Below are 23,830 nucleotides of genomic sequence, written 5' to 3' on the forward strand. Positions count from 1 at the left end.
TGAAAGATTCCTGTCTTCTGGAGGAAAACAAACTGGTTATGAAATATGATTATAAACTTTAGTTAAAACCAAAAGCTTCATGTGGGCAAATTATTCATATATTTCAACAAGAGAGACTGACATAACCCAGGGTGAATGGCATTATCAAAATAGATTGTAAAGAGTTTTTTTGGCCATACCCACTTCATTTTCATTTTAAAGTAAATGCAGTCTAAAAGTCTAAATGGATGTCTTGAATAGACATGTAAGATTTAAAGCTTTTTTAAAAAAAAAAAAACAGAATTATTTGTGTTTGTTACTTCTGTATGTTGGACTATTCTGTTAGATAAAAATGAGCTGCTCAAAAGTGGGCCCCCAAGATATGTTTAGTTAATTTTTTTATTGTAGAAAAAATACGTTTCTTATCTCGCTTACCCCATAAATATGAATCTGGTTTCATGTTAGAGTCATAGAATAATCTTTAAAACTGAAGGGCCATTGAGTGCCATTTGTGAATAACATCCACAGCTTCGGCCCAGCCCTATCATCTGTCACTGCACAATGTCATCTCAGCTGGGCAACTCTGGCAATATTGCAGCAGGCTATTGTTTATGGAGAAAGCTAATATTAGGAGGAGATGTGATAAGAATGCTTTTAAAAAAAACTAATTGAATGCTATCTGCTTTTTGGCACTAGTGTCTTGTATCTCTCTGTAGTTTATCGCTTTAGAGTCCTTTATTCAGTCTTTTTATAAAATCCCATTATTTAAAAATTGAGGGCAGAGCGATGGCATGTAAGGAGCTTTATATATGAGCCCGATGCTCAGTGATAACCCTTTCTCCTCTACTACTCAACAAACTCTACTTTATTGAAAAACACGGGCAAACCTACAGAAAGTATTGAAATGTGAGTCATAATCCACGGTTCACTTCTAATACTTGCCAGATTCTTATCATAATTTTTACATAGGAAAAACTAAATTCAGAAAGTGGGAAAACATTCTGAAGGTGGGGTGGGGATATTTCTATTAAATCAGGCTCAGAATTTTTTTTTCAGTTGATTTCACTTATAAAGTGGTTACAATATCCCCAAACAAGAAAAAATAGATGGACAGATATATGATTAAAAAGACAGAGTCAAATATCACTTGTAGAATCAAGGTTTTCACTGTTTGGCTCTTTCATGGTTTTACTGTGTTGGAAATTTTTCATAACAAATCATTCAAAACACAAAATATTCAAATATTGCTCTGGATCCGTTAGTGAAGAGGGAATGGACATTTGTTTGTTTCATCCAATGATTATTTCATTTCCAAGTTTAAATAATCTGGCAGCATGTTTGCTGAGGAAATTCCATACTTCCATCTGAATATGAGGAAACATGAATTTGGAGGAAAAATCTATAAATTAAATTACAGTATGTAAAAAAAACCCCACAATTGGTAGCAAGAAAGTAGCAATGGGAACTGTGTTTTTGCAAAAGGTTCAGGAAGAAACCAAAGTATAAAAAGTGCCTGTTCTTCATTCCATAGAATTAAATTAAATTAAACTGACAAACCATAAAACTAATACTGAAAATAAAATTTGAGAGTAGCAATTGTTGACTTAGTTTTTATTTTTAATTTTTAATTTTTTTTTTTTTTACAAAAACATTTCCAATTCCCAGCCATCCAGACACCAAAAAGTGGGAACTAACTTACTTCTGGGGATGAGGACTCTGTTGTGTTAGGCTTCTCTGGCTTAGCCATGGTGTTCTGGGATTTGGATATAGTTTTGATGTCTCTGCCTCCTCCCCTCCTTCTGCAGGGAAAGAGGACGAGGACGAGAGCAGAAGTATCAGATGGCCTGTAGGCGCCCATCTATGTAGTAGCACAAATACCAGCTGAATGTATTTTTGATCAGGTACAAAGAAACAAATGGCTGTTGGTTTTTCCAAATGTTGTTTACCCTCCTGATATTCTTCCCAACTCCCATCATGTATAAATATGTATGGTATTTATTTTAGTGTGCAGCTGAGAACAAACGAAGCAAGGTACTCTGGTACCAATACAAAGTTACTGAGCTTTTAAACTGAATGGATTTGGGACTAACTTAATGGCTAGTTTTAGGATAAATTTTGCTGAAATAGAATATCCAAAAAGATTTTTAAAATGAGTGGGAAGGGAGGGAGAGAAAAAGAGGTGTGTTTCTTAGTACTTAAACTTTGCATGAAATTTTGTGGCAGAGCAAGGGACTGGGGATGATTTTGGCCTCTGTTTTTAAATATGTCTAGACATCTAATTTTCAAGCAAATGTCAACTATCAGGCCACAGCACATACACCCTTTTTGAAACAAAATATTCAGAGCAAGGGTTAAGAAGCAATAACAGCAGAAGCGAAGGATGGAAAGGGGTATTTTACCAGGGGTAAAAAGTATGTGGAAAATGAATAAAGGAGGGTTTAAGAGCTTGATATTAGCGCATCCTAGTTCAGATACACCAGGGAATGAAAGTGGGGAAAGGGAAGGAAGGAAGGAATCTTTTGGTCAGAAACTTCATTGCTGAAAATGTCTTAAATAAAAATCTGAACATCCTGCTTCCAGAATTTTCTGTTTCTTTTAAAACAATTTTAACACTTCTAAACTACAACCAAAGGTTGTGGTAGGCTTGGCTGTCAGAACGATTTTTTTAAAGTTTTTTTTAGTTGTACATGGACATGATACCTTTATTTATTTCTATGTGGTGCTGAGGATGGAACTGAGTGCCCCACACGTGCAAGTCTTGTGCTCTACCACTGAGCTACAACCCCAGCCCCTGTCAAAATGATTTTCAAAGATAGCTTTGGAGTAGTGAACAAGGGGATTGGGGTGATGAAGATGGATTACGTTTTAGTCCACTTTGTGTTGCTGTAAGAGCATATCTGACACTGGATAATTTACAAAGTAAAGAAATATACTCCTCACAGCTCTGGAGCTGGGAAGACCAAGAATGAGGGGACAGATCTGGGAAGAGCCTTCTTGCTGCATCATAACATGGCAGAGGACATCATATGACAAGATGAAGCGTACAGGACAACCTAATTTCATGGCAAAGCTACCCCTGGACTAACTAGCCCATTCCCTCAATAATGACATTAATGTATCCATGAGAATGGATTATTTCTGACACCTCTAAAGTTCATACCTCCCAGTTCCCCAGCAGACTGGCAACTGAGTTTCAACATGAGCTTTGGAGAGACATTCAAATCACAGCAGACTGAAATGCACCAGGAGGCAAAACTAAGACCCATCCGCACTTCAATCTCTGAAAGGCATCGGCTGCCAGAACTTCTGTCAACCAGCAGTAATACAATTTAAACAGCACATACTTTATCAGCCAAGGCTCAGTGAAGGTAATGAAATGCACACTATAATGTTAAGAAAAAATAAGGATTTGATAGAAGTTATTTTAAAACATTGCTGGAGGGCTGAAGGCAATTGGGTTCCAGGACAGAACAATGGAAGGCTGATCCACCAAGATCCTTACCCCACAGTCTGCTGCTGCTGTGACTGCTGCTGGTCACCCAGGAATCCAGGTAACAAGCCTTGGAACATGCAGCAAGACAAGCTCACTTTTTCTAGACCTTGCCAGAAAGAACTGAAATACCGATGGGGAGTGGGGCAGAAAAATGGTCTCCACCTCATTTCTGTCTTCTGGATGTTGTGTTAAGTGCAGCTAATGGACAGAAGGTAGTTACTACCCAAGCTTAGTTGCAGGGGCATCTTATAAATATAGTTGCTCTTTTAAAAAATAGCAACTATATTTATAAGATTTAATTTAACTTAATTTAATTTTAATTTAATTTAATTTCTGGCTACTTTAGGTATAAGAAAGATTGAAAGGGAGAGTTATCCCATAATACCCACTACGGATCCAATATCCAGGAACAGAAAAATATCTGCCAATACTTGTATAGTTATTTTGCATTTCAATTACTGGACCATTTAGTAAATATAGTTGCCCTTTTAATTTTTTTAAAAGGGCGACTATATTTATAAGATGCCCCTGCAATTAAGACTTGGGTAGTAACTACCTTCTGTCCATTAGTTTATATAAAATGTAAACATATATCTGAATTATTTATATAAGTAATTAATATTCAGAGAAGTAAAGGTACATTTTACTGATAGTTTAGATTTCAATCTTGATCTTGCAACTCATTAAAAATGTGGTCTTGGGGCTAGGGTTGTGGCTCAGTGGTAGAGTGCTTGCCTTGTGTAGGTGAGGCACTGGGGTTCGATCCTCAACACCACATAAAAATAAATAAACAAAATGAAGATATTGTGCCCATCTACATCTAAAAAAATATATTTTAAAAAAGAATATGGTCTTTTCTATCAGTTATGTAACTTGTGTAAATCTTAGTTTTCTCATCCTTAAAATGAGAATTATAAGAGTAACATCTCATAGACTCAGTGACAAGAATGGATGAGAAAATAGATGTAAAGTGCTTATGTAATGTGATTAATTATTTCTGTTTTGTTGCTGAGGTCATTTGTGTTGCTTGTTGGACTCAGGCACTTCACCACCACGGCTTAAGTCTGAATCTGGTTATGGAATTTACTAAAAATATCACTATGAGAAATTTACCTAAAATTTCTATGCCTCAGTTTTCTTATATGAAAACTTGAGGTTATAATGCTGTTATATTGGAATGTGATTAAGAAATGAATAAAATAATTCATACAAAATTTTAATAGTCTCTAGCACAACATAAAATCCAAGATATTTTTAAAAACATTTTAAATTTAGCTGGGTACAGTGGTGCACACCTGTAATCCCAGCAACTTGGAAAGCTGAGATGGGAGGATCACAAGTTCAAGGCCATCCTCTGCAACTTAGCTGGACTCTGTCTCTAAATAAAAAATGAAAAGATCTGGGCATATAGCTCAGTGGTAGAGCATCCCTGTGTTCAATCTGTGTACTGCCAGAAACCAAGTTAAAGTTAGTTACTGAATTTACTTTACCAATATCAGTCTAGTCAACTTTTTATTTTTTCTTGGAAATTTTAAGAACAAAAATATAGTTTTTGCATCCTTTTGAGAATCATCTCTTGCTGTTTATTATATTTTTTAGACACAGATTACATTATAAATTATCTCAGGCTAATCCCAGCAGCTTGGAAAGATGAGGCAGGAGAATGTCGAGTTCATAACTCAGCCTCAGCAAAAGTGAGGCACTAAGCAACTCAGTGAGACCCTGCTCACATTTGTGATGATACCAATGTAAACGAACCTATTTTACTTCCAGGCACATAAAAGTATAGCACAATTATGTACAATATGGTTTAAATATTTACTGTACTATACTTTGATTATTATTTTAGAGTGAACTACTATTTTAAAAACCAGCTCTAAAACACTATTTCTGTTATACCAACAGCAGCTTCATATATCTTTTTATTTTATTTTTACTTTTGCACAGAAATTATTCCAAGTAGACATTTACTATTTTCTATTTCAAACATTATTTCCCTGTGTTATTTGTATTTTGTGAATTTGTATTTTCACTAATTAGGATGACTTTTGAAATTTTTTATTTATATATAACAGCAGAATGCATTACAATTCTTATTACATGTATAGAGATCAATTTTTCCTATCTCTGATTGTATACATAGTATACTCACACCAATTCGTGTGTCTTCATACATACACTTTGGATAATAATGATCCTCACATTAAAAATATGGAACGCTTCATGAATTTGCATGTCATTCTTGCGCAAGAGCCATGCTAATCTTCTTTATATTGTTCCAATTTTAGTATACATGCTGCCGAAGTGAGCACGTATGTATCTTGTATTTATGGAATCTCTTAATTGAATCAAAAGGCCACGTGGTATGATTGACCTGAGCCATATAGGTTTGTGTAAGAAAAAGGAGAATAAGGAAGTATGACAATGGAACACTTCTTGATATTTGGATATAAGAGTGAAAGGTTTTTAGCCGATGCTATGAGTAGTAAAAATTAGAGGATAGTGACAAAGAACTCATTGGCTTGGTGTTGGGGATCATTGAGGAGCAGAAGAATAAATGGAGAGTATAGTTTTAAAAGGAGTTTCAAGGGGGTATGTAAAAAATATTGACTGGTTGAATGAAAATATTTCTACAGATTATTTTTAAAGAATTTTTAAGAAGCTACATCCTTGACATTTTCTTATGTGTAAAAACTGGAATTCTCGATCACTACCTTAGAGAAGTATAAAATTATAATCATGTATTATTAGCATATATTATGCCAGAAATGGGGTCACATGGATCCCCGACTTATATTTGGGTTATCTTGTGGGACCTATAGCCCAGAATTTTAAAACAAACTTACTGTACTCAACATTAAAATTGCTCTGTACTTGAGCTAAGAGTACATTTCATTTTTGTTGTTGGTTTTGGTTGGTTAGTTTTGTAGGCTAGAATGGTATAATATAGGCATCAGCAAGACTAAACTTTATGACTCTTGGGATAATGTCACAATGCCAAGCAGTATGCTGATAATTTTGAAGTCAAAATTTAAAATTTTATTCCAAGTGCCCTGATCAAGATAAGATATGCCAGAAAGAGAAGAAAATCTATTCAACATCACAGAAATTCATTAATTGAAGAAATTTGAAGTAAATTTCTTCATTACATTTCCAACCAACGGTAAGTTTTAACCAAGACCACAAACAACTCATTTTTGAGGGATTTAAAATTCTTCCTTCAGATAACATCCAAATAAGATAAACTTGGACCTCTGAGAATGAGAGAATGTCTCCACCACTGCTGGACTTAACAGTTTGTACAAGTTTTGGTGGTGGTATTTTCAATTATTCATTCAGACTAATTACAAAAATTTTCTTAAAGCTTGAGAAATTAATGAAAATTATCAAATAGAGAAAAGTGACTTGGTCATGGGACATGCCACTAAATTAGGTCTAGGGATGGCCATCCCTGGGAGCCGAGAAATACTAAATGTGAATCTAAAAGACTTGAAAATGGGGTTTTTCATGCACTCAGCTCCACAGAAATGTTTTTGAGATAGACTTATTTACTGAGAAATTATTGCCTGAACTTATATGACAGAACAAATAATCATGACCATTTTAATTAAATGAGTTTAAGTTTAGAGTAACAGGGCACAATGGCCCATACCCATAATCCCAGCAGGTAGATTGCAAGTTCAAAGGTAGCTTCAGCAATTTAGCAAGGCCCTAAGCCACTTAGCAAGACCCTGTCTCAAAATAAGATATTTTTAAAGGTTTGAGGATGTGTCTGAGTTGTTAAGCATCCAATCCCTGGTACCAAAAATCAATTAATTAGTTTATTAATTTTCAAAGTATGTAAATAAATACAGATGTGTTTTCTAACTGGACCTACTTATGTTAATTTTGTCTATTTGTTTGGATTACTAGGATTTATATCAACTCAGAGAAATTTACTTTTGTCTTTCACATAGACTCTGAAGTCTTCAACTTGTATTAGCCTGTACTTTTCTACCAACCACTTAATGCCTCAAAAGAAGAAATATGATGAGAAAGAATTTCAGATTAAAAACCTGAGATTGCTCTTATATTTTTATCTCTTGTGTCCTTGCTTCAAAACTTCACTTTGTAGCCACCACACAGAGAATGAGATCTAGGTAATGGGAACAACGCAAGCTACTTTTATATAAACTTGGCTGGAGAGCTCTTATTGAGAGTAGATTTCTTCTAATGGGACCTGAACAATCCAAAGAAGGTCTCTTCCAAGATGAAAATGGTTAAACATTCTTTATATTAATGGTCATAGGTAAATGTAAGAAAAGGTAAAATGTAAACTCAGTTATATATTAAAGGGTATCATAAAGCCCAAACACATACTATTCTAGGAATATAAGAATGCTGCCATGTTAAGAATTCTGTTCTCATACTTCATTATAATAATACATCAAAGACAACAAGTATATATTATTAATTATTATAAAAACTATTGATAAAATTCAATACCCAGTTTAAATAATTAGATAGATGATAGAGAGATAGATAGATAAAGAGATGAATAAAATTTCTGAAAATCAAGCTAGAGAATCAATTATTTACTATAGGAGCAATAAATATACTCTTAAGAAAGAATATGATGGGCTGGGGATGTAGCTCAGTTGATAGAGTGTTTGCCTCACATGCACAAGGCCCTAAGTTCAATCCCCAACACAAAAAGAAAAAGAAAGAATATGAAATAAAAGATAAGTGACTTTGATTTTTTAAATTTTCAAAAATTTTCTATGGAAAAATATCATAAATAAATCTAAAAAATTGATGGGAAGGGGAATTGCATGCTAGAAGACGGAGGTTTAATACAATGAACTATTTAAAATGAAAACAAGGAGATAATCTAAGAGCAAAATAGGCCAAAGATGCAGAGAAACGATTCATAAAACCAAATCTACTGCTATCCATCTTAAACTGAGATGCTCCAGGTCACTACCTGTGGAAATACAATGGGATCAACCCTTTTCATATTGGCACAAATTAAACCAGGCAAGATAAAATAATAACTGCTGTTGCTGGCTTGTCACACTATTAGTAGCAATATGAATTTCATAGAATTTTAGAAAGCAACTTAGCAATATGTATGAAATAAATATACATATTTATTTTTAGTTTCATGCATATATACTTTTGACTGCACTTCCACCTTGGGAATCTATCCCATGGAAATAAAAGCACTGCTAAATGAACAAAAAAGCTTATTTTAGCATTATTAGTAGTTTGAAAATGGGAACTAAGTAATTGTTAATAAGAGATTATTATCTATTCATCTCACAGAATATTATGTAGCACTTAAAATAATGAATTATATCTATATTTGTTGGTTTAGAGGGATTTCCATGAATAATTCTGAAGTGAAAGAAGCAAAATGTGAATATGTCATTTCTGTTAAAATACAAGCATTGTCAATATTATTTACTGAATATTCAGTTATCTGTAAGACACTGTCCTTGGGATTAGTACAGTGAGAGAAATAAATGAATTACTGGTGGTTTGAAGGTATAACACTTGCATAATTAAAGACAGACAACAATTTAATGTAGAATAAGAAAGTCTCTCCTGATATTTGGCTTTGAAAATTCCAAGTGATAAAGAGAACATGAGCCCATGCTCTGGATAGATGTTAAGAAAGTCCACCTTTAAAGACATTTATTTTTTTATTTTTGTTTCCTTTTGGAAAGGTGCCTTGTATATTTATGATGTGAACTTAAGTAAAATAGTTCTAATAAAAATTTATCCATCTTAAAAAAAAAAACGAGTGGCTTAGGTGCTGCTTGGTTTCCAATAAGTTATAACAGTTTTGAAATCCATGTGGGTCAATATTTCCTACTGCTTAGTGAAACTTGTCACTCATAATAGTCTTAGTTTCTCATAATGATGATGCTAGCAATAGGTACTAATAGAAAGAGAAATTGAGTTAACATAAGTACAGCACTCAATACAGTGCCTGACACCGAATCAAGTGTATTGAATGCCAGTTGTTATTCTGTCATTTCTATCTTGGAACAATTTAAATTTACAGATGACTGTGAACCTAGTACAGAATTCCCTCTCTCAGTTCTCCTACTGATACCTTATATAATTGTGGTACTTGGGGTATATTATTATAAAAACTAAGGAACCAATATTTCCACATTGTGATTGAGCAAACTCTAGACTTTATTTGGATGCTACTAATCCTTCCACTCATGTCTTTTTTTGCCCTTCAGGATGCGATCTCAAATACCACTTTGTGTTCTCTTGGCTTGAGTTCTTGGGCTCCTAGTGTTCTGGCAGTTTCTTAGTATTTCCTTATTGATTCATGATCTTGACAGTTTTGAGAATTATTGGACAAGTATTTTGCTGAATGTTCTCAACATGGGTTTGTTACGTGTTTTTCTCATGGTTAAAATGGGGTTGCACAATTTTTGAAAGAACATCGAGAAGCTAAGTGCCCTTTTCAGTACATCATCTCTACAGAAACTTGCTGTCAGTATGACTTATGACTGATGATATTAACCTTGATCACCTGACCAAGGTAGTATTTGTCAGGTTTCTCTACTATAAATTCACACATGCCCTTTCTATGAGTTGTTTTTGGGAAGCATGAAACTAAGTCTATCCCATATCCAAAGGACAGAAAGGGGACAAAATTAAACTTTTCTTTCTAGATATGGAAGCATCTGCATATATTATTAAGAATTATTATTTAATAAAGACTTTTTCCTCTCCTATTTATCCAATCAAGTATTTACTAACATATGTTTATTTTATAATTTGAGTTATATTCTAATGCTACATTATTTTGCTATTAATATTCTTCAATTTTAGATAACGTTAGACATTGAGAGCTTTTCCAGGTTGGCTCCTCAGTCCCTTTGACATGTCCCAATCTTTTTGGTCTTTTGAGTACTTCCTTACTTTCTGTCACTACACAGTTCTATAGGAGCTTCTTGTATTAGCTCTGGCCAAACCCTAGAATCGTCCATTTCTTCAGTAGTACTGGCTGCTTCTATTGGAAAGTGATATTTGGAAAACAAGATCGGTTCACTGGAGGAGCTCATTGCTACCGACGGTGTCACTCATTCCTGGCACTGTTCCTCTATAACACAAACAATGCCCATGCTTATATACACACATACACTTACCCATCTGTGATTGTATATCCATCTGCATTTTGTCTTTAACCTCCAGTTTCTAACCAGAACTCATTTTCTGAAGTTACTTGGGTCAGCTTCTTTCTTTTCTTCCATGCCTTTTATTGTGTTGCAGTCACTTAGGATGAAACGTTCATACCAAGGTATGTACAGTTTTATCCTTAAGTGTAGAACCATTTTCCCTGCTAGTAATCAGACTAACTTCTTTCTATAAGTGACATTTCTAAATTTTGTGTTTTTATGCTGCTCCTGTTATTTATATATTCCATCTCTTTCATCCTCTATTTTTAATCTGTGCCTGGGCACCCATTCATAATAGACCTGCTCTCTCATTTCTTTCATCTACTGAGAGACATCCTGAATGCAATCTCCTCTCCTTGATGGACTCTTCCGTGCTATAAATCATTTCACCTGAACCTTGGGAGCCATTCACTGGCATCCATTCTTAATATCTGCTATGGTCCCAGTAGTTGAACGCATAGCTTCTTCTAATCAGTCAGCATTCTCAGAATTCCCAGGTACCCTCAGGACATTCAGTAATCTCAGTAGGTGTCCTCATACCACATTGCAATGCTATTTGTTTCCTATGGTTGCAGATCCTAAATACTGTTTCCCATATTGCTTAGCACTATTTTGACCACATGGCTTTTTAAAGAAGAATGAAGCCCCTTTCAACAAAAGCTCCCTACTGCTAGATTCTCCCACTGACTCTAAGTGCTTTCCATCATTAAGTTTCTATTTCCTACTCCTTCAGGGCAAGAGACAAGGGGATAAGAGGATGGGTTTGGTGGCACATGCCTATAATCCCAGCTACTTTCGAATCTGAGGCAGATGGATGGAATCCAAGCTCAGACAATTTTGCAAAACCGTGTCTCAAAATTAAAAAAAAAAATCAAAAAGGATTGGAGATGTAACTCAGTGGTAGAATGCTCCTGGGTTCAATTCCCAGTAAAACACAACACAACACACACACACACACACACACACACACACATCCCAGAGCCTGATCTTTTTTTCAGGTGCCCTTCAATGTCTGTCTTTTGTTCTCCCACCAATCTGCTAGTTCAATACTTACTTCATTAAATTGGAAAGGGTTCTCTTCATCACACAATCTTCCTCACCATATGGCTCCATGTGCTGAGTTTTCCAGATTCTGGTTTCTTGGATCCCCAAAATACCATTCATTCTGAGCAAAGCCATACACTTCCAAGTGGAAGGCTTACTTTTGAAAGTATGGTTTTTTTGCTTTTCTTTTTGTTTTTTAACTTCCTTCTTGAAATGCAGCTGTCTTCTGTGTTCTTAGATTTTTCTGCTTGAGGGACATGCATGTATGGAATATTACAATTCAAATCATTTTAAATAGCTATGCTTTCCTTTTTTGCAAATTATCAAAGAACAATCTGATTATTTAAAACTTCAAGAATAGAATATTTATTAGCTACTTACAATAATTTTCCTTGTTTTAAAATTGGTAAGCATCAGAGATTAGATGATTTATTTTTAGTCTTTAGGAAGCCATTAGTTTTACCTGAATATCAGAGTCAGGAGCTAAGAGCAGTGAGGATTTTAATGTTTCAAAACAATATCCAACTACATACCCCATATATATACATATACATACACACACACACACACAGAAATATATAGGCACAAAAATGGTCACAACCTCTGGTCTCTTGAAAGCAGTCCCAATAACCTCAGAAATATCTAGAAATTCTAGTGTATTTTGCATGTGCTCACAAATCCATCACTTTTGGTTGCAGCATAGAATTCCACAATTCCAGCCCCATACCACACCACACCCGCCCCTGCCCTCTTGAGGTGTCTGCTGCTGCTACTCTGAAGTTTGGGAACCCTGGTGAAAGTGTTTTGCTGCTTCTGTTCCAGCACCTGTCTAGACTCTTCTGTGGTGACGACACATGGGTCTAAGTCAACCTGCTGAGGGGAGAAGCCCCTTTCCTGTCCTTTGAACCACAGTTGTTTTTTTTTTTTTTAAATTCAGACCCTGATGTCCTGGGCCCTCAGCATCCCAGGACCTTGTGTGGGGAGAATAACTTTTTAGACATTTCGACTTATTCACTTGGGACCTTCCTCTCAAAGTAATACCCCCCAGGATCTTCCAGAATCTTGCAGAACTTTGCCAACTGCTGCTGTGTTTATGGACCACGACCCAGACATTCAGCTCACTTTGCCCCCATCCCCACAAAAGGATTCTTGGTTTTTTGCAAAGGGAACCCTCAAGGATTTATTCTTTCATTGTTCTGGACATATCCCTTTCTGAAATCCTAAAGTAAACAAAAGTTAGGTTCAAGCTTGGACCTTGCTCTGTATGAAAATCAATTGTAACTATTTGTTTACCCTTGTTTGTCATTTAGAACTGGAGTTAGCTTTGTATTGACTATGACTATGTGCTACTGGTCAGGACCATGATACCATGTTAGGTAGTGCTTTCTTTTTTTTAACCTTTATTTCTATTTATTTATTTATTTGTTTATTTATTTTTATGTGGTGCTGAGGATCGAACACAATGCCTCACACATGCCAGGCAAGTGTTCTACCACTGAGCCACAACCCCAGCCCAGGTAGTGCTTTCTTGTATTTTAAGATTAAATCGTTATGAATAACACAATTATTGTGAGTTTTTGCTGTTTTGTTTGTTGTTTCTGGATTAAGAAGTGGTGACCCAGAAAGGTCTCAGCTAATCACCCTTAGCATGCGTCTAGACTCAGCAAATACCCCATGACCTACACTTGCATTTACACAGTCTCTGTTTTCTTTCCATGTTGCTTTACAAAGATTCATTTTGAAGTATTCACAAGAAGTAGTCAGTAGTGTAGAACAATGTACAACCTTGAGTAGACAGGCAAATTTGCATGCTAAATAATAAAATAAAATGGTGGATATGAAAATTTGTATCTAGTTTAAAAGAAAATAGCAAATTGTTTTTCAAATCTTTGAGGAAAAAAATCACATTTCTGAGAATATGATATATGTAATGCAGATCAGCATGTTATCTATTTCATTTGAACATTTTCAAAAGTTCAATCCATTTCTTTTTTAAATTTATTTTATCGAGGTATAGCAAAATGCATTTTGATTCATTGTACACAATTGCACACAACTTTTCATTTATCTGCCTGTCCGCGATGTAGCATTGCACCCTATGTGCAGTCTTACATATATCTAGGGTAATGATGTCCATCTCATTCCACCATCTTTTCTGTCCCCATACCCTCCAAACCATTTCTTTAAATAATTGAATTGTAAACCAAAATATTTAATTGTTTTTTAACCATCTACTATTAAAATCACTTTCTACCACATATTCCAATCTAGAAAGTTGAAAATCCCTTAATGTTGTTATTTTTCACATAAATAATATTTTCTACTGAAAATAAGAATAAGGAGGAATATCTGAAGCTAAATTATAATTCCAGTCACTACTAATGTTTTGATATTAATCTTTTACATGTTTGGCTGGGCATGTAACTTTTTACAAACTGGGATCCCATTGTAGATACTATTTGGTAACCTGCTTTTCCATTTAAAAGTACACTGTAACACACTGGGTTTTAATAAAATACTCTTCTGTGATATATTTTAAAGGTCTTAGTTGAAATTGCTTTCCTCTTAAGGGGTTTTTCATTTGTTCTTGGGGACCAACAAACTTTAGATTGGAAGTATTTTTGGACCACACAAGTGACATGAATGGGAACACCAAACCATGGGCCAGCTTTGGAGTCATGGTGCCTCTGCTCAGCCTCATGGAAACAGGCTTTCCTTGCTGTCCCCTTCATTGAAGTTTTTTCTTTTTCTTTTTTCCCCTGCTTTCTTCCCTCCCACTCTTTTTCCCCCAGGCCATCCTCCAACCTTTCCTGCCTTCTTTCCTTCCTCCTTCCTACTCTAGCCCTCGGTGTTGGTCTCATGCTAGACTCCCACTTTGGGGGAACCCAGGTTTTATCTCCTGTCCCCGCTCCCCTCCCAAGACTGCAGCCCAGACATCCAGGGCTTAACAGAGAACCTTGGACTTAAAAAAAAAATGGCTTTGGCACTGAAATATCTACTAAGGTGACTGATTTCACTTTGTTTTTGGCCTCTGTGTTTTCTTTCCTCCCTGCCAGTTCAGCAATGAAGTTAAAGCACATCTAATATTTTATTCAGGATTGAACTTAATCAAAAGGATTGTTTTTTGAATCTATTCTGCCATATGACAGAAATGAAGGTCAAGAATATTTACTTTGAAAGATCATTTGAACTTGCATTTGTATTTTTCCAAAGATGAAGTGGTCTTTTACTGAACTTAAAAATTTATTAAACAACAGATTAAACAATTGTTTAGTGAAATTTGAAAACCCTCTATTATAATGTCATAATATAGATAATACTACTACTATATTTTTAATATTTACAAAGCCTTAGATACATCTTTTAAATTCATAGATGATGATGATGATGATGATGATGATGATTTTGGTTTTCTAGAAATATTGGTTTACAGAAATATTGAGTCTAAAGTACAGTGTTTACCATATACCTCCAAGGTTCCCCTATTTTTAATACCTTGAATTAGTATGCCACATTTGTTGGCAGTTGAGAAGACCATAAAGTATTATTGTACATGTATCTTTTGATGGATATTTTTGAATTCCTTCAAAAACTGCACAAGATAGATACTATACCCATTTCAACAATAAGGAAACTTGAGATTGTGTACTAAGCCTAGATTCATTTACAAATGTGTAAGAATAAGAACGTGGATCATTATATTTATGTTTCTGTTGTAACTACATTGAGTAATCCTAAATTTTAGCTCTCTTCTGCCTGATTAAATATTCTTAGCACTGCATATTTTCAAAAAAATTCACAATAGGAAATTATTCTATACTAAGATCTCATCTCAGGATCTAACATACTGCCATGCTCCTTGGCATATGCCTGTAATCTCAGTGGCTTAGGAGGCTGAGACAGGAGGAAGGCGAGTTCAAAGCCAGCCTTAGCAAGAGCAAGGTGCTAAACAACTCAGTGAGACCCTGTCTCTAAATAAAATATGAAGAAATAGGGTCAGGGATAGAGTGCCCATGAGTATAATCCCTGGTACCAAAAAATAAAAATAAAAATCTAACCTGCTTATCTAGTGTAGCAACTAGATAAGGACCTGAATTGGTGGTTGCCTTATTCATACTAGGAATAATTACTGAACTGATTATTTTATAAGTTCTCTTAATATGAACTAATTTATTTTTTAAAATAAATACTAGTGTGAATATTTAATGGAATATGTGATATTATGAGATACAGGTGGTAAAAGGATTATTATAGTGAAGCACACATTCATCATCTATAATTTTCCATTTTTATTTTTATTTTTGTGTCAGGAGCAGCTAAAATCTATCCCTTTGGTAAGAATCCCATATATAGTGCATTTTAATAACTGCAGTCTTCATGTGGTACAGCATGTCCGCACAGTTGTCCATCCTTCAGTTTTGCAATTTGTAACCACTGAGCTATAGTTCCCCATTTCCTATGCCTGACACCCCTAGTAACCACCATTTAGTTCTCTATCTACCTCTGTGTACTTAAACCTTTTCTAAAATTCCATAGCATAGGTGAGATCATGCAGGCTTTCCTTTCTGCATCTGGCTTATTTCACGTAGTATAATGTCCTCCAGTTTCTGCCTATTTACATAGTATTATGTTGTGGTATGTAGGATCTCCTTTTGTAGTAATATCCCACATTTCTTTATCCATTCATGTGTTAACTCAGTACTTAGTTTATTTTCACATCCCAGCAGTTTGCAAATAATGCTGTGGTAAACATGGGAGCACAAATTTTTATGAGGAGTTTAGTTCAATTTCTTTGAGCGTCTACTTGGAGGGGGGATTGCTGGGTCGCAGGGTAGCTCTACTTTTGACTTTTGTAGGAACCACTACACTGTTTACCATAAGGGCCGCACAGTCTACCTTCCCACCAGCAGTGTCCAAGGTTGTCCTTCTCTCCACACCCTTGCCAACACTTATCTCTATGAACTTTTTGATAACAGCCATTCTTACAGATGTGATGTGACATTTCATAGTGATTTTAAGTTGCATTTCCTTGATGATTAATGAATGCTGAGTGATTTTTCATATGCCTGGTAGTCATCATTTCATATGCCTGATATGTCTTTTTTTGGAGTGATGCCCATGCAAGTCCTTTGTTAATGTGACCTAAGTTAGTTGTATTGTTATAAGGCCTTACTCCTCGTCTAACAACTCTGCAGGTATACATAAATATGGCAATAATGCCCTGCGCCTTATAACCCATCAAGTCATTCATGCCCTTTTATTAAGGTGGATTCTTCTCCCAACCTTAACTGTTTTGGGGCAGTTGGCTATGTTTTTATTTAATAACAACTATAGGACCTGAACAGTGAAGATATACTACCCTGTCTAAAAATTATTGCTGTGCATAATGGTAGCAATGGCAAATATAAGACTTTCATTGCTTATTTGAAGTGTCATTTTTATAGATAAGAATGGACCAAATATAAGCAATCTATACAATTAGTGGTTTATGTTGATTCAAATATCAGTATCAGAACTGGTATAAATAATTTTTATAACAAAACATGATACATCTAACTTATTTCAAGTATTCTGTACATTGGTAGAACTCTGTTCCTGCTCTCCCTTCCCTCAGCTCTGGTCTAACAATAGTATTTCCCAAGTCTCTTGGCATGATCTATAGGTAATACAAAAAGACTGACGGAAATGTGCCCATGTCAAATTTTCAACATGTTCTAGCACAACCATAATTAATTTTCTATAACATTCTAGGATTCCCAAAGCATAGTAAATTTCTTTTATATTCATGGAGCATTTATTAATGTAATTATACTTTTGTATTATAGTGAATCGACATCCAATACTCAGAAGAGCTAACATCCAGATTGTTGGAAAATTGGTGGCCAGATCGATAAGAGAAAGGAAAATGAGAGCATATTTTAAATCACGAGAAGTTTAATAAGGTTGAGAAGCAATTCAGTGCTGTTATTTATAATGGTTCAATCTGTCTATCCAAAGAGAAGGTTTACAGTGGCCATGGATGAATTTGGCATCAACAGGAAAAAAGACAAGCATTTTTGTACATGCAAAGAAGGACTTTGATGATTTAGTCTGTAATTTCTAAATATCTTTGCCTGAACACTGCTTATTTTATCTTCTTCATAAACATCATGATAAAATGAAACTACATAGTGTCAAGTACTGCTTTCATCAGACTGAAATTTGTTTTGTTCTATTAACAATAAAGGCTCGGAAGAAACTTTAGAATTATTTTAAAAACTCATGACTCTGATATTAAATGCTGTTAGATTCATCTTTTTTATTCTTTAAAATGATAATAGGGTAATGTTTTACTAAAATATATATCAAAGGGTTTGTTTTTCAGCATACCTAGCATCCCTTAAGTTTTTTGAATTTGCTTCTGAAAAATGGGTTTGAGGCTATAGTAATTTTTAGCATGGCCAGAATATTATATTCCTTTACTCATTTCTTATTCTGAAGGGACACACTATCAATCTATCTTGCATTCTGAGTTTACTTGCCTCGGGTCTAGAAAAACTTAACGCACAATAGCTAACACCAATTCCTTAAAAACATTGGACTTAATTTTATCCATCCATCCATTCATCCTCCACCCTCTATTTATGGATGGATTAAAAGAAGAAGAGAGGAGCGATAGTTGAAGGAATAGAATTTCTGCACAGCATAGAGACAAGTTGTGAATGGAGACAGGAACTGCATGACAGGTGTTCTATTTTTTTCAAAGTACTTATCCTTGATCTGTTACTTTTACGATAAATTCATTGGTTTTAAACAGACAGCTCTTTCAGGCTGCTTTCATGCTGGAGTTTACTGTAAAAATACATATGAAAGTTACTGAAACTAATCTTTAGAAAGCCAATTATAAGAATTATATAAATGTTAGAGTATACCCAAACCAAACCAAGATGGGCTAAAGACAATAATGAAGTCTAGCAAAAAAATTTTAGAATAAAACATTTGGTAGGGAAAGAAAGCAGTGAATACTAGTTTAAGTTTGGTTTTTCTATGAAATTAAATTGTATATATTCTCCTTATTGATAACCGAGAATTTCACTTTACAAAGTTTTTTTTTCTTTATTTGTATGCCGAAAAGGTGGAAATGGCACAATTAAGAAGAAAAGGAGGGAAAATCATACACAATTTGAATATCAGTATGGTCACAGATCATCAGTTTGATTTGTTTTATGACATTACCAGGGTAAAAATTTGGCTAGATTTTTATGACCTCTATTCTATGAAAATGGTAACAAAAACTTGCAGTTACAATGTGAGGTACTTACCAACTTCAGTACAGGATTTCTCAGTGGGTATTGTACAATTGCTATTCCAAATGGTAAGTGTAATTATAAGATGTAATTAACACAAAGTAATATAAAAGTACTTTATGAAATAAAATATGAAGATTAGCTTGCAATGAAGGCATTTGGGGCAGGATCTAGAAGCTTATTTTTTTTTCTTAATTGTGTGTGTGTGTATACTCTCTCTCTCTCTCTGTCTCTCTCTGTCTGTCTGTCTCTCTCTCTCTCTCACACACACACACACACACACACACACATATTTTTTTTCAATATGATCACTTTTGTTTCATGTTTCCTACATTTAACTGTTCCGGATTCTCAGCAGACTCAAATAGGGCTCCTGCCGAATGTCTGTTAGAGATGTGATTCTACATTAAGTTCAGTGACAATGTCCCTCTAGAGGTGGGGAAGACAGTGTAAGGTCAGGGGAAAGAAGGCTTCACTTTTCAGTTAGTCAGTTTCTATATAAAAATTGGCACTTGGTGCTCATCAAAGAACAAGAAATATTTGATATGCTCTAAATGTCCATTGTGTTGGGAGCCAACTACCTGATGGAAGCCATCACTTATATGTAAATGAACTGTCAATGGCTCGCCACAGTTGGCAGGCACTGGACTGTGAAGGGTATGTCTTAATAAGAACTGAAGCTCTTCACAGACTTTGATTTACTGGAAATAAAATAGAAAAGTCCTCTGAGACTACAAAGGACACTTGTTTCAGATAAAACGTCTAGACAGTAGCAATATATTTAGGGCTTTTATTACAGCAAAACTGCAAATTAGAATGGAGTGGTGAGAAAGTTCCTGTGACCCAGCTGAATTCTAAAACACTGCTTCTGACTAAAGTAATATGAGATCTTTAAAATAGCTAAGCCAAATTAAATAAAAGTGCATTAAGGAAAAGGAAAAACAGAAACAAGGCAAGGTCAAGATGTAGGCTTGTTATTTCTTTTAAATTGTGTCTTATGAATTTTACATTTTCTTATAAATTCATATTTTTTCTTAAAACTGTGGCATTTAGAGTAGTGGAATGCCAAACTTCTGTGATCCTGCAGCATGGACTGCTCCTCAAGTAATTACAATTTAAGAGGATATTTTTCCTTGTCCCTTCATTTCTTTCCAACTTTTATTCCAAAGAACAAAAACAAATGAACCATTGAATTCTGTGTAGCTATTAATATTCTATTAATTCTGATAAAATATATTTGTGAAATGCTTTAGAGTTTTAGTGTACTTTTCCACAAATATGAATTGTGGAAACTTTAATAGGTGGATCAAATTTTATGTTAAAACTGTTTTCTCCTGAAGCATCCTATGTTCATAGAAGTGGGTCAGTCAGGATAAGTTAACAACTTAAAAAAATCCTATCAGTTTAAGATACTAATTTCTTTGTAGCTTATTTCACAATCCAGTGTGAGTCAGCAGGGACCCTACTCCATGCAGTCTTTCAGGGATTCAGGCCTTTTCTATCCTAATAGTTATTCTTTATTTTTTTATTGCTTATTTTTAGTTATATATGACACTAGAGTCCATTTTGATGTAATTATACAATAATGATATAGGAATATAGCTTATTCTAATTAAGACCCCATTCTTGAGGATGTACACGATGGTGAGATTCACTGTGGTCTATTTCTATATGAACATGGGAAAGTTATGTCAGATTCATGCCACAGTCTTTCTTGTTCCTACCCTCCCTCCCTTCCCTTCATTCCCCTTTGTCTAATTTATTGAACTTCTATTCTCCCCTTTTCCTTGTTGTGGATTAGCTTCCACACATCACAGAAAACATTTGCCTTTTTTTTTTTAATTTACTTATTTCATTTAGCAGGATAGTTTCCAGATCCATCCATTTACTGGAAAATGTCATGAAGTCATTCTTCTTTATGGCTAAGTAATACTCCATTGTGTATATGTACCATGATTTTTTTATCCATCCATTTGTTGAAGGGTGCCTAGGTTAGCTCCATAGCTTAGCTCTTGTGAATTTTGCTGCTATGAATATTGATGTACCTGTGTCACAGTAGTATGCTGATTTTAAATCCTTTGGATGTATACTGAAGAGTGGAATAACTAGGTCAAATTGTGGTTTCAGTCCTTGTTTTTTGAGAAATCTCCATATTGCTTTCCAAAGTGATTGCTCCAATTTGCAATCCCACTAACAAAGTAGGAGTGTATCTTTTCCCCCACACCCTCACCAACAATTATTGTTACTTGTATTCTCTATAATTGCCATTCTAGCTGGAGTGAGATGAAATCTCAGTATAGTTTTAATTTACATTTCTTCTAATAGCCATTTTTTAAGACTGTTGCCACACTCTCTCCATCCAGGAAATTGACAAAAGAGAATGTGGAGAAAGAAACTCAGACAAGTTACTTAACTTCTTAACTACTTGGGTCTAAAATTGGATCATGAGCAATACCAGCCTATTGGGGAAAACTTGTCACCTGAGTCCACCTATATTCAAAGGTACAAGGAAATGTGGCCTAGCTTTGCATCAAAGAGGACTGTGCTTATTTCTGTCACAGAAAGTAGATTGTCTACACTGTGATTTGGGGTATAGGAAATATTTTCAGTGGCTCCAGTTGGACTGTCATCATCCTGGTTTCAAATTTTATAATAAAATTACTCCAAAATCCAATCCCTTCTCGTTTCCCCAAGATTTTGATGCTAATTCCCTTGCACAGTTCCATCCAAAATTCTGAAAACCCATTTTCTTTTTCATTTCTTAGATTTGTAGTCTTCTTTCTGGAAATTGAAAAACTTTGGTTTTTATTTTTCATTTGTTCTTAATGTTTGTTACTCAATAAAAGTTATGTCAAGTACATAATTTTCAGTAATATTTTGATAAGGATCCTTCTTTTACTAGAAAAGACCATTTCCTGTTTGGAAAAAAAAACTTGATCAGAAACTAATATTTTCAGAACAGTAGAAGGGGAAACAGAATTGTACATCTCCATACGTTTTTATGTAAAATAAATCAAGAAAAACAGGTATGATAAAGTGGTATTAAGGCAAGTCTGATTTGCCATTTCAGAAGTGAGTTTTCATTCATTTTACTGGAATGGGAAGAACACTGAGGAATTAAAATTCTATTCTATTCTATTCTCCCCCCCACCCCACACCTTTCTCTAAATAGCAGAGGGAAACAGAAAGCATAGTCTTAACCAAAATTTCAAACAAATTTGCTAGAATCTTTGAATAAATATGCTAGCTTAAGTCTCTGCCTTCAAGGCCACTAGCTCTTTCTGGAATAAAGTCTTAAACTTTCAAGTTTGGGGATTATAAAACAAATTCTGCATTAAACATCTTTTTGTTTTATCTTTATTTTTATTTTTTAATTGAGAAGTCTCTGCACATTTTGCTAGTTTTCCATATGGTAAAACATACTTTTCAAGACACAAAATAACAAACTATTCAGGTTCCCTTGACCCTAAATGAAACTTTGCTCTGGAGATTAGTTATGTGGAGATACAGGGTGAGCACAGAGCATATGTTCTACTATTCTACGTGGCAGTGGCCTGGTCTGGCTAGTGGTTCTGAGGGCAATGACTGTGGCACAGTTTTTTGATGTGGTTTCCCGATTTGGGCAAGGAGTTCTGGGATGATTCCAGGGTTGGTTCATAGAACTTTGTTTGAATTATTTCTTCTACAATCCCAACCAATATATGAGTTTCCCATATATCTTAATAAGTCTCTTTCTGGCCAGGTGCAGTGATGCATGCCTGTAATCCCAGGGGCTCAGGAGGCTGAGACAGGAGGATCAGGAATTCAATGCTAGCCTCAGCAAAAGCAGGGTGCTAAGCAACTGAGTGAGACCCTGTCTCTAAATAAATACAAAATAGGGCTGGAGATGTGGCTCAATGGTCAAGTGCCCCTGAGTTCAATCCCTGGTGCCAAAAATATAAATAATAATAAAATAAATCTCTTTCTGATTAATATAGCTAGAATTCAACTGAGAATCCTCACCCACTGTGAGAATGGCCTTAGGCCTGAGCCTAAGCAACTCCATTTTAAAAACTCCATTTTTAAAACTCCAGTCTCACCAGGCACACCCACAGAGCCCTCCAGTATGGCCTCAGACAAGTTACTTCCCCTCTCCCTGATAAACAGAGTGAAGCCTCTGGCAGGCTGTCCTCACCTAGTAAGAGGGAAAGGCAAGAAGATCAGTGTGGAGACCACTAGACCAGATGTTTCTGACCCCAGGGTAAATGATGTCATGGAGAAATCCGGTGGTAGCTGATAAGTATTGGAAGGGGTACAAAAGCCCCCAAATTTAGTATAAACAATAGAGCAAATGACCAGGGATTCAGGCAGCCGAAACAAGGATGCACTTGAGATGGAGAGCCTGATGAGCACCTGACATCCCATCACTTGTCAACGTTTTCCTCACCACTCTCAAACTCTACCACTTCATCTGGACCCAGGTGAGAGCTGCAACTTCTCCCTATGACCCTCTCCTCAACCAGCTGTCCACTCCATGCCAGGAAAAGCCTGCCTTGGTTCCAGACCTGGTCACTGTGGTCTGAGTGAGTGTGCATCTGCTGGACTCAAAGCCTAAGGCTTCAGACTTTTGAACTTAACATGCAGAGGGAATGTCTGTCATTAGCCTGTCATGATTAAGTGTGTTTTGCAGTGCTTAGAATTAATCTAGAATTGTTTGCTGTGAATTGATATGTCTACTGCAGTGCCTAGCATTAAGGATTGTCATTTTCTTGATTAAGAACCTATAGAGTGAAATTGTATTGAGTAATTTGAGTGAATAAAGCATTGAAAGGGGCAGAAGCCCGTGGACATTCTTTATTTCCCCC

The 23,830-nt window shown here is 35.3% G+C and overlaps 1 protein-coding gene and 1 non-coding gene across 2 annotated transcripts in view; one reads left to right on the plus strand and one right to left on the minus strand.

Annotated features, from left to right (window-relative positions):
• Iqcm (IQ motif containing M) overlaps positions 1-17,638 on the plus strand; it is a 192,497-nt gene extending 174,859 nt beyond the window's left edge. The window contains exon 7 of the mRNA XM_046459163.1: positions 17,526-17,638. Within this exon, the coding sequence (XP_046315119.1) occupies positions 17,526-17,638 (113 nt within the window). The remainder of the gene's footprint in view (positions 1-17,525) is intronic.
• On the minus strand, positions 5,678-5,784 carry LOC124102776 (U6 spliceosomal RNA). Its single transcript, XR_006854975.1, has one exon. It is a non-coding gene; the product is annotated as a U6 spliceosomal RNA (small nuclear RNA).
• Positions 17,639-23,830: the final 6,192 nt, after the last annotated feature.

This window comes from Marmota monax, unplaced genomic scaffold (assembly GCF_021218885.2).
Source record: "Marmota monax isolate L192 unplaced genomic scaffold, Marmota_monax_Labrador192_F-V1.1 WCK01_AAM20220418_F8-fsc00002, whole genome shotgun sequence".
In the NCBI taxonomy this organism is placed as follows: Eukaryota; Metazoa; Chordata; class Mammalia; order Rodentia; family Sciuridae; genus Marmota; species Marmota monax.